Source organism: Bos taurus, chromosome 16, assembly GCF_002263795.3.
Source record: "Bos taurus isolate L1 Dominette 01449 registration number 42190680 breed Hereford chromosome 16, ARS-UCD2.0, whole genome shotgun sequence".
Classification (NCBI taxonomy): Eukaryota; Metazoa; Chordata; class Mammalia; order Artiodactyla; family Bovidae; genus Bos; species Bos taurus.
This window is the reverse complement of record NC_037343.1, coordinates 65,015,449-65,027,808: the sequence shown is the minus strand read 5'-3', so window position 1 is coordinate 65,027,808 and position 12,360 is coordinate 65,015,449. Positions and strand designations below refer to the sequence as shown.

At 41.5% G+C, this 12,360-nt stretch overlaps 1 protein-coding gene across 1 annotated transcript in view; it reads left to right on the top strand.

The window, feature by feature from the left end:
* The window catches only part of COLGALT2 (collagen beta(1-O)galactosyltransferase 2), a 118,615-nt gene that overhangs the window by 63,213 nt on the left and 43,042 nt on the right, over nucleotides 1–12,360 (top strand). Inside the window, exon 2 of the mRNA NM_001191302.2 lies at nucleotides 9,880–9,990. Within this exon, the coding sequence (NP_001178231.1) occupies nucleotides 9,880–9,990 (111 nt within the window). The remainder of the gene's footprint in view (nucleotides 1–9,879; nucleotides 9,991–12,360) is intronic.

Sequence of the window (12,360 nt, the reverse complement as noted above, 5' to 3'; positions counted from 1 at the left end):
GTCAGGACATTCACATAGCAGAGTAAAGGGTCTCTATTTGTTGCATTGGAACAGAAAACTGAGGGTTTCAGAATTTAAGAAAAATACTTATCAGTGATGAAGTGGAAGTGAAAAGAGAGCAAGCTTTGGGAGAGAGTGTCTAATCTCAGGCTCCTCACCCTGTAAAATGAGGATATACCTACCTTGAGAATTACAGTAAAAGTTAGAGATAGGAAATGTCCAGCTTAGTGCCCAGAACATAGTGGATTCTCCAAAAATGCGAGAGAATAAAATCTATTTTCTTCACTTTCCATAATAATCAAAATTTGGGCAACAATCCCAAGGGAAATGAAAATACATGTTCATACAAAAACTTGTACATGAAAGTTCATAGCATTGTTCTTAATAGCTAAAAAGTGAAACAGCAAACCTCCATTACTGGTCAATTGATGAACAAAATGTGGTCTATCCACACAGTGAATACTGTTCAGCCATGAAAAGGGATGAGGTACTGATACATGCTACAATATGGATGGACTTTGAAAACATCATGCTCAAGAAAGAAGTCAGACACCAGAAGGCCACAGTTGAATGATTCCATTTCTATGCAGCCTCCAGAAAATGCAAATCCATAGAGACAGAAAGTAGATGAGTGGTGACCAGGGGCTAGAGAGAGGGGATGATGAGAAACGGCTGCTAACGGGTACAAGGCTTCTTTTGGGGTGATGAAAACCACTAAAAACCACTGCATTATATACTCTCAAAGGGTGAAACTAGGTGTGTGAATTACAGCCCAATAAAGCTATTATTTACAAATAGGAGCAGGACTAAATATGCCTTAGTTGCTCTGGGAAGAGATGTTATAGATGGCGTTTGTGCAAGTATACCTGTGTGCTTACGATAAGTTTCCTTGTTTTTTCTTTTTTCTAATAGTGACTCTATTGCTATTAGACTGACTGAGAGAATTATTTAGACCTTACCCAACCTGTGCATGTCAGTCTTTCTTTGTCCCTGAAGATGCTTTCTGAGTATGTGGAAGCAGGACAGTGATATTACTGCTATCCTCCCAACCATGCCTGAAATATTTAATTACTGAAATATGTGCCCTGAGTACGTGCAGATGGATGGGCAGTGGTTACTAAGGGCTGAGATAATGCGGTCTTTGTGTTGGGTCCCTGGTTTCCACAGAGCGCCTGCCATGCTGGAATATATTTATGGCATTTCAACCTAACCGGTTAAAACAGGCTTTTATCTCTAAACCTGAATATCTGGCTTTTCTTTGGAAAGTCTAGCATTTCTGGGCACACATTCTAGCATGGCAGCAATCGGAGGGCGTCTGCGTGTATCTCTGCCTTACAGTTCTCCTTTCACGCCCCCAGACCAGGCCCATCTCACTCCTGTATGTAATCTGTGCTCAGCCTTTGTAGGCATTTGGGTTGGACTGGGGAACATCTTCCTGAAATTGCTCATTTATTCATTCATTAAACTGATGATTAGTGCCTGCTTTACATGGTGAGCTCTATTAGGTGCTGGAATAGTCCTGTCCACAGGGAAGAGGCTCAGGTAATGGAGAAAGGCAGGAGCAGTGCAAGAGCAGCTGTGATGTCGGGAGTATGGGCAGGGAATTGACGTGTGGCTACAGGTCTGGGGCGGGAGGTTCAGAGCTCCTGGGGAGTGTGTCCCTGGATAGGGTGGTATCTTCTCTCTAGTATCAGAACTTTAGTTTTTGACCCATTGAAGAACATTTCACTAGTAACTCCATTTCTTCAGGGCATAGCCACAAATTAAGAAAACTTAATAGAATTGGAAAATCCAGCAAGGAAAAGAGGAAAGAAAGAGTGGGTGAAAAGGAGTGGGAAGAAGAATAAACAAAGGAGAAAGAAGAAAAACAGGAAAAAGGGTACTTAGACAAATGAGAGACATATTTATCTTGTCTCAGATGTTGTCACTGATGCTTTCATGAAATGCCAAGGTTTTTGGCTCCCAGGAAAATTATGCCAAAGGGAACTTCGACAAAGCTTATGTGGAACTAATGAATCTTCCCATTTTTCTTGTTTTATTTCCTGTCATCCTTTCATGTTGAGATGTTCACATTGATTAATCTGCTTGATCAGGCAGAGAATTCCTTCCAGTTTAACAGGTGGGCATCACTGTCTGTGGGTGTGTGTGGTGGGGTGTGTGAGCTGGTGTTGGGAGGGGTATCAAAAGGTCTGAAGGAAAAGCTCAGGCTCTAACCCCCACCATTTATATGGCTTCAGCAAGACATAACCTCTCATCCTCAGCCTTCTCATCTACGTGTGTGTGCTTAGTCGTTCAGTCATGTCCGACTCTTTGTGACCCCATGGACTAAGGCCCCCCAGGCTCTTCTGTCCATGGGGATTCTCCAGACAAGGATACTGGAGTGGGCAGCATATCCCTTCTCCAGGGGAGCTTGCCAACCCAGGTATCAAACTGGGGTTTCCTACATTGCAGATGGATTCTTTACCAGCTGAGCTACCAGGGAAGCCCTAACATGGAGAAATAAAAAGAATGTCTATCTTAGCTAGACATGAAGCTCAAAATGGGACAGTGTGTGACATACGGGGGTGGGGTTCTTAACATCAAGAGAGGAAAATCTAGCTCACGATCGAAAGTATCAAGAAATGGTCTATTTGTAATATGTCTAATTAAGTTTGTCCTGATTTTATTAAAATGATAATGGGCTTTTGAATTCACCATTACCTGGTCAATCTGTGAATTTTAACCATGCCTCCTTCTTGCTTTTAAGGAGTGCAATTGATTACTTGGTTGATTCCATTTCCAGAATTAGCATGTCTTTTTACACCACTCTTACGCAGTCTTTAGATGTAACGCCTATGATTGTTTCTGAGACTGAATGGTTCATACTGAGGAAGGACATCAAGAAAATAGAAATATTTATTTGTTGATGAGGAGGGTTTCATGAGAAGTGAGTTTCCCTGATTTGTTAGTTCATTAGGAAGCATTGCTACTAACTGATTTGGTAGGATCTTGGAGAAGGAAATGGCAACCGACTCCAGTGTTCTTGCCTGGAGAATCCCAGGGACAGGAGAGACTGGTGGGCTGCCGTCTCTGGGGTCACACAGAGTCGAACACGACTGAAGTGACGCAGCAGCAGCAGGAGAAGACTTTTGTTGGAAGAAATTCCCAGCTTCCAGTTCATATCTGTATCCTGATAGGAAACATAGTCACAGCTAGTCCACCCAGCAGACAGAGTCTAGTTTTTTAAACAACACTACACAGTAGCCAGGAGGCAAGAATCCATTGTATTTTGCCAAGTGGCCAAGCATGTCTCTTCCCACCTTTGCAGGACAGCAGCTGGTGAGCCTGTCCCTGAGAGCAGAGACAGAGGTGGTGGGACTGATAACATGCCCTTTCTTGAAAATGAATTTCACTAGTTGCTTCTAAAAGTGAAATTTTATTCGTAGGTGGAGCTCTTTATTTTCTACACCAATGAGTCTTCCTTGCTGGATGAAAACATGAGGCAATTAAGAGGGCAATTCAGATTTTGAAGTCTCAAGTTGGAAAATTCATTTTTTGCCAGCTCGCTAGTCATGGCGAATGGTCCAGGTGGTGACTAACTTTGTTGTTCATTCCATCACAGCTCCCTTGAGCCCCTTGCAGGTTCCAGGACAGCGAAGATCAGTCGCTGCACAGCATTGCCTTCCTCCTGCCCCACTGACTGCAGGCCTGTTGCTCTGTAGCACTGGAAGTCTAGACTTTCTGGGGTGGCAGGCAAGCTAAGAACATTCCCTGAGGGTCAGTGCAGAGGGGGGTGATCAGGAGTGCCAGATCCTCAGTGTCCGTGTTCCTCTCGCAGAGTGGTCCAGTCTGCATCTTTAATTTGGCTCCAGTGGCCCTTCACTTAGTAACGTGAGTTTAGCTCTCACAACCTCAGTAGTTCTTATAAAAAGAAATGAGCCAGTTGCAATTATTTCAAATTGGCTACTTGTTTAGGAGCCAAGACTGAGGAATGAAAACTGACCTTCTAAAACAAGGAGGAAAGTCAGTGTGTTTAGACGTCGCCAAAGAAACTTCAGTTTTATTTTTGGCCGCAGCCAAATAGGAAAGCTTGGTCACTCTGAAGACTTGTTTATCTGCTGGTCTGCTGCAGAGGCTCTTGCTTTCCCCTGTAACAGTGACCATGCACCTGCTGGCCTGGGGACTTCATCAGCCAAGAAAAGCCCTGTACATGCTTTTGACTGAATTTGCAGTATGAGCGTGCGTGCGTACCAAGTTGCTCAATCATGTCCGACTCTTTGTGACCCTTTGGGCTGTAGCCCGCCAGGCTCCTCTGTCCATGGGATTCTCCAGGCAAGAATACTGGAGTGCACTGCCATGCCCTCCTCTAGGGAATCTTCCTGACCAGGGATCAAACCCATGTCTCTTACATTTCCTGCATTGGCAGGTGGATTCTTTACCACTGAGCCACCTGGGAAGCCTGCAGCATATGTTTACTGCTGTCCTAATCTGACTTTGAATCCAAGACTCATGGGCCTTTGCTGACACGCACAGGTAGGGAAGAGGAAGAGGCAAGAGGAACTAGAAGCAGAAGCAGAGAGGAAGCGGACATGCAGCTTGATGGTGAGATGTGACCTAGACTCCCTCCCGAGGCCATGTGGATGGATGTTGCCCCTATATCTGCCAGCTCGTGCATTTCAGGTGTCACCAGCTCCAAAGAAAGCCAGCAAAGACTAATGGACAGAGAGGGGACCAACCTCGAGCATCACAGGGGTATCAGGGCCACAGTCCTCCTGAAGGTGGAGGAGGGAGGTTCCAGTACTCCTGGAACTCCAGGTCGCTCTCCCATGAGGCCTTCAAAGACAATTAATTACATGAGGATTGGCACAGCTCAAGAGCTGAGCTCTCCTTGCTATGTCATTGGGAGCCGGAGAGATGATTTAAGATGATTTAATGTGACTCTCTACTCTGGTTGGGAGAATTGAGGCCAAGATTGAACAGGCTTCGCGTCCCAGGAGCCTGGTGTTCCAGCCAGTACCTGTTTGTGCTTCGTAAACAGTGGTGCTCCAGTCTGACTGGTGAAATCACTAATCGCTGTTTCACTTTGTCGGTCACCTCTCCAGGGGTATCTTCACATCATTCCTTGCTTTCTTCAAGGAATCCTCTAGCGATGTCTGTTATCTCTTCGCGTGCTTTTCTTGATCTCTTTGGGAGTAGATGGCAGACTCATCTTCCATGGGACTGGAAAGAGCTGTGGGTTTGAGAGAAAGCCTCGGCTTCTCCTGCACGCTTTGTGTCCTTGATGGAGAAATCCGTCCAGCTGCAGATTTTTGTGTGTCCTGCAGCTGGTGGAGCTGTAGGACGGGTCAGGCACTGCACCGTTACATTTTCTACAGGGCTCTGAAAGCAGAACCTTTAACCCAGGCCTCACGTTTCCTCAGGGAGCTTGCATCTGGGCCTTTGCTCTGTCTCTCTCTCTCCAACCCTCTGAAGACACCAGTGCCTGCATGCTTTCATGATTATGTATTCGAACGGAAACACATTTTCATCAGAGGGATTAAAAAGCAGCAGTTAGAAGTGTCTGCCTGGATTTCTGTTTATTTGCTTTCGCCAGGGGAGTGGAGGAGCAGGGTGGTGTTCTTGAGGGGGCGGACTGCAAGCCCTCCTCAGTGGCCTGGACCCGGCCCCTCTGTTTTTCCTGTGGGACAAGGCAGGAGACTGGCTGTGGGCATCAAAGGCGGGTGTGGATGGACCTGCAACCACAGTGGGAGGACTTGCTCATTTCCTCGGAAGCCTGAGAACAAAGAGAATCTGAACAATGGGGGGAAGTAACCGTATAGGAAATATTTAAAACGTAATCAGGAGAGTATTCAAAGTCTCTGCCTCTACTTTTAATTAGACACATCTGTCTCTGCAGATTCCACACAGCTAATTTCTCAGGATGTTTGGCAGTAGTGGATACTTAGGCAGAGTTTGGAGTTGTTTAGTCTGTACACCAGGAAAGTAAATTTCATATAATGAGACCTTTGTTAAAATAATTAGGAGAAAATGCAGCAAGGACTAGGAAGGGCGAAGAGAACGTCAGCCCCATGTAATGCAGAAGCAACAGTCAAGGAAAGAAGTAGACGCTGTCTGAAGTTGCCTACACCGTAAGGCATTTGGGAATAATATGGAATTCCTAAAACTTTTGGCTCGCACTGCAGTCAAGATTTTGGGGTTGGTTTTGTTTTAACTTACTCTTACCCATAATACTTTGCGTGAAGAAGGATATGCATTAGAGCAGGTTCTCAGTTTCAGGACTTGCTCTACACGTGCTCCATACCGTGAGATGAGTGGGTTGACAATCCTGGTGCCCTTCCGGGCTATGATGCCGGACGTCGTGCTGGGCTTTGGTGGCTGTGGCTGTGTGTGACTGTGGATGTGGTTTTTGCTGATACGCTGTACTTCTCGGCACAGCTGCAAGCTGGATGGGGTCCGTGTCTCCCTCCCACGTTGCTTCCTGGCCCCTTTTCCCACCTGCTTGTATTCCCCCACCTCTGTCCTAACATGCTCACCTAGGGTCCCCCAACACTATCAGCTACACACATCACCTCTCTTCCCTCCAGAAAATAGAATGTCCAGGTGAGTCTGTGGGTCCCTCCCTCCTACATCTTGTTTCAAAGAAAGGAGCTGATTCTAATCTGATTTCCAAAAAAGACTTGAAAGTAGATTGAATCGGCCATTGGCATCACCTCCTGATCCCCTATTTTTTGAATAATGTTTTAAATAAGGACAGTTTTCATTCAAATATCCATTTTATGAAATAAGATTTTCAAATATTAGTCATATCCCTCTTTCCTTCATTTTCCTATACCTTGTGACATGAGCTACATATCATCATGTTACTTGGTGTTTTACAGAAATTCATTCCCTGTGTAACATGGCCTTTCACTATGCTTTGCTTAACAGTGTGTTTTTTCTCTTGAACATTATTTCTCTTAAAGATTTCTCGTCCTCTCTTAGAGATTTCACTTGTTACTTTTGGAGGAGCCGTGACCCCCAAAAGCTCAAGTAAGAAGAATAAAAACCATTATAGATTGGGTTTAACAAAATTCTATGTACTGAATTGCTATAAATGGAAGAAGTGACCACTGTTCACATCTCTTCATTTGCTCTTGTCAAGGCCATGCTCCCAGGGAACCACCACTGCTGATAATGCCAACAGCTTTCCCTCCCCAGTAGGAACTGCTGAATTGCCAATAAAGTATAAATTGCCAATAAAGTATAAGTGAGAGTATATTTTTACTCACTTAAGTGTCTCAGATACCTCTATTTTCCCATGACTGTTTCTTTCCCATTGTTCCTCCATTTCTTCCTTCCTTCCTCCCTTCCATCCTGTTTTAATTTTATTCAGTGTGGTTTTAAAAAATCAGGATTAGTGTTGAATTTTCACTAATGCTTTAGGATTTTTGCAGCATATTCATTGAAAGATAACTGTTCTGTAGTTGTGTCTTTATCAGGTTTAGTTATCACTGTCGCACTTGCATTATTAAAAGGACTTGGAACAAGCCACGTAACTATGGAGGTAGCTAATGTTAAGATGGGCTTTCCAGATGGCTCAGTGGTAAAGAATCCGCCTGCCAATGCAGGAGACAAAGGAGATGCGGGTTCAATTCCTGAGTTGGGAAGACCCCCAGGAAGAAATGGCAACCCACTCCAGTATTCTTGCCTGGGAATCCTATGGACAGAGGAGCCTGGCAAGCTGCAGTCCATGGGTCGCAGAGTTGAACATGGCTGAGTGTGCACACACGCACACATACTCTTAAGATATCTGGTAGAATTTCCCTATGAAACCACCTGGGTCTAGTGTTTTTTTTTGTTTCTTTATTTCTTCCAAGAAAACTGTTCTGTTTAAGTTTTATGTTTCAACTGGAATCAATTTTGCTAACATGCATCTTGCTAGGACATCTTCTATTATATCTAGTTTTCAAATTTATTTTGTATTGAATTATATGAATTAATTGCATATGATTTTTAAAAAAATTCTTTCATGTCAGTCATATTCCCTTCATCTTTGTCTTTTCTTATTTTTAATTTTTGTGTTGTCTGGGTTATATTAACTAGTGATTGTCTTTTGTTGATTTTTTTACTTAAAAAAAGTAACATTTCTTTTGTTTATTAATTCTGCTTTTTCTCTGTTTTCTACCTCATGACTTTCTACTTTCATCTTTATGCCTGTTTGTTTTGTTGCTCTTTCTCTAGCTTTTGGAGTAGGAGTTTAACTCAGTAATTTTTATTGATTTAAGGATAAAAAACTGAATTTTCTCTGACCACTGCTTTAATTGTATCCCTCAGTTCTGATCTCTAGTGTTTTTATTATTTATCTTTAGAAGTTCTAAAGTTGATTTGTGTTTCTTCTTTCACTTAATAGTTGTTTAATAGAGAGTTTTTGATGGAATTTTGGAGGTTTTATTACTAATTTTTTATTTTATGATGTGATCAGAGAATGCGATAAATATTATTCCAATTTTGTAAAGCTTTCTTCATCATGTAATTGTTGGTCAATTTTTGTGAATGTTTCATGTGCACTTGAGAAAAAAGTGGAATCTCTATTGTTGTGTTCCATAGCGTGCTGCGATTCATGGGGTCGCAGAGTCGGACACGACTGAGCGACTGATCTGATCTGATCTGATAGATTCTTTACATATTTACTTTCTCCACTTCGTACTTTCTTTAACTGAAAGTAGTATATTAACACCTCTTATTATTGGTGCTTGCTTTACCTTTCTGTACTTTCTGCTGTATAGGGGTTGGCAAACCACAGCCTGTAGGCCTGTTGCCTACTTTCATAAACAAATCTTTACTGGAGCACAATAATGCTCATTCATTCATGTGTTATGAATGACTGCTTCACTGCTACAGTGACAGTTAAGTAGTTACAACAGACAGTATATAGCCTACAAGCCTAAAATAGTCACTGTCTGGCTTTTAAAGAAAAGTTTGCCAACCCCTGTACTATATATAGGTATGTGGATATGCACATTTATTATATCATTGTGAATGACATTATTTAGCATTATTATTATAATTACAATTTTGCCTTGTTATGTTTAATAATTTTGGCCTGAATTCTGCCTTATTTGATGTCAAGATTACACCCCATGCTTTCCTTCTTTCTTTTCCAGTTGACTGGCATATCTGTTCATTTTGGGGTGTTCTGAATAACTTTGTCTTAGATACATTATAGTATACACAGCATGTGTTTGCTTTGTGACACTGTTTGAAAACATTTATGTTTTAATAAATGACTTAAACTCCTTTTTCAGTGAATCAGTTTGTTAAACTTTCAAGATAGAGCAGAAACAAGTTTACATACATTGTAGACTTCTGAAGGTATTCTATCTTGTGAAAGCCATGGTGGAGTTATCCAAAATAAATAAGTGGAGATACCTTGGGCTTTGAATTTTATACTGAAAACTGTCATTGTGATTTTCCCCTCTGTTGCGTGTGTGTGACTAAAGCAGCACTGGTTAAACATTCTGTGGGACTTGAAAATGCAACTGAATTATTGCTTAAATTGAGAGTTGCTCTTATGAAGTTAAAAGGTAGATACCTAAAAATCGGACACCTAAAAATTAAAACAAATGGAAAACTTTCCAAGAGTATTAGTTAACTAACCCATTCATTTTACACATATACTGTTTTTTAGATCGCTTTTACTATTGGCCAAGTCCTGCTTAGGGATCTAATGACACAGAGATGGTTGAAAGCCATCTCTCTCGCTTCAGAAATTGTCTAGATTGGAACACGAGGGAGTCATTTTCATATGCACAGTGTCTAGAACTGGCTGTTCTCCTTTCGTTTATCTGGAGCCCTTTGGCTTCCTTCCTCGGTCTTTGGATGACATAATAACGGAACTGTGTGGTGCTTTTTCTCATGCAGGGCGGCCACTGACCACAATGTGGATAATACAACAGAAATACTCAGGGAGTGGCTGAAAAATGTACAGAAAGCCTATCACTATGTGGAATGGAGGCCTATGGACGAACCTGAGTGAGTAGCAGAGAACATTCTGTCAACTCGTTGTCTACCCTTCCCCCGCCGTAATCAGTTTTCCAGTCACTTAGGTTTCTAATCTTAGAGGCACATGTGATTTTTCATTGTCTTTTGTCTCTGTAACTGATAGTAAGTTGCAAAGACCTGCTATTTCTTTCTTTGACAGATCTTTGTATTTCTTTTCCTCTTTGCTCATGCAGCTACCAGCCAAGTTCAGACTCTCATTAGTTCTCAAGTAAATTAACACAGTAGTGTATGTTTTAAAATATTGATATTACTTATTCATACTTTGAGTATTAACCTTTTATACTTGAGGGATCATAGTGAAAAGTTTGTATTCTTCTTATATATACCTTGCTTTTTAACCCATCATAACTTGGTAATTGTACCATAAGTTAAGTTGCCTGCTCAGTCGTGTCCGACTCTTTGCGACCCCGTGGACTGTATTCCTACCAGGCTCGTCTGTCCATGGGATTCTCCAGGCAAGAATACTGGAGTGGGTTGCCATTTCCTTCTTCAGGGGATCTTCCCAACCCAAGGATCGAACCCAGGTCTCCCACATTGCAGGCAGATGCTTTAACCTCTGAGCCATAGCAAGAGTTAAAGAGTGTCTCATTATTTTTGTGACTGCAGAGTATCCACTGATGGGTGAACCATAATTATTTAACCATCCTCCTACTGATTGACATTTACATTATTTACAGTCTTTACCCTAGCAATTTTTTTTTTTTTTTTGGCTGTGCTGCACAGCATGCAGGATTCTAGTTCCGGGACCAGGGATTGAACCTGCGCCCCTGCATTGGCAGTGCAGAGTCTTAATCATTGAATCACAGGGAAGACCCTACTGCAGCGACTTCTTAGTTGCTTTATCTTCAAAATGATACTATATACCACACTGTCAAATCAATCTACCTAAAAGATTAACGATGGCCTTTCATTTCTTTGTTGAAAAAACTTCAGTGACTCTCTACTGCCTACAGAATGAAGTTCAAATACCTGATTTGAAATATTTAATAAATATTTTTAAAATATCCATATCTTTATACCAATATTTCCTAAAACAAAACTGCCTTATCCAGATGTTCCTTTTATTTTCAACCCCGGGCTTTCCTTCCCTTCTTTGTGATAACCTTTATCCCAAATTCTACCTGCTACCAAAAGCTGTGGCTAATCATTCCAGTTACAAATGTCTACCTTCTCTCAACACTTGTATTGCTTATTTCCTGTATCATCTTGTTTGGCACAACAATAAACTTAATGAACATTGACTATCTAATTCATGCATTTTTTCTAAGTTATTTTATTTTTTATACAGGGGCTAAAATGTACAAATACTTTATGTTTCACTCAGTGCTATGTTCCTGTAAGCACTAAATTTATGCTTGTTGAATAAACAAATGAGTGAATGAGAATATGAATAAATATATTTCAAACTTAATACTCTAAATGTTCCCCAGGCTACTATAGTTCTAGATTAAGGAACTGTAGAAGTGGGATGAATTGAGCTGCTGAAATTTTTCCCAGGAAAAGTCATTTATTGGAAATTGAATATGTATTATAGAAATAATAAATGCTGTTCCAGAACAAAATTTGTTCTTCTAGTCTCTCACTGTATAATATTTTTTATTACATGTACATATATATATATATCTACATCTAGGTCTCAATCTCAGCATATGGTCTGTAGATGGAGCAAACCTTAACAATCAAATGTGGACACTGTAAAAGATTCTGAACACTTTTTTGGAGTTACTTATAATGGAATTTGGCCCAGTTAGAGTGGCCCAGAAAAACTCTATGTACCTCTCCCAAATCCTGGTAATTTTCTCCATAGCCAGATTTTGACTAAATATATTGTATGCCAAGGTCAGTGTGAGAAATATCAAAGAAGGTATTTTTAGGGGCAACATATTCAGAAAAAAAAAAAGACAGGAATTCCACTGAGTTTTGTATAAATGATTGGGGAAAACATTTCAGAAACTTCCTGTGTAATAAACAGTTTTATTCATCTTGTTTGTATGGTTATGGTCTCATTTTTGTGGTTTCTCTTTTACTGAGGCAGATGTCCTGCCAGTGTGCAGCTACGAGAACTTGAAGTAGTGGCCAGTTTGGGGCCCCTGTGACTTTATCAATGTCCGTACCAGGTGGGAGCTTTCAGAAAGGTTCTCAAGGGTGAGCCAACCCGGCTGCCTCCATGGCCGTGGATGAGTCCTGGCAGCCTTGTGGGTGTTGAGAGACATTCCAGCATTATGTATTTGCTCCGTGATCTCACTCCGTCTGGGGGAGATCAACATATTGGACTCTGTAGAGTCCTTTACTGACACTTGACCACAGAAAATAAACCTTTGTTTTTCCCAGGAAGCTCCT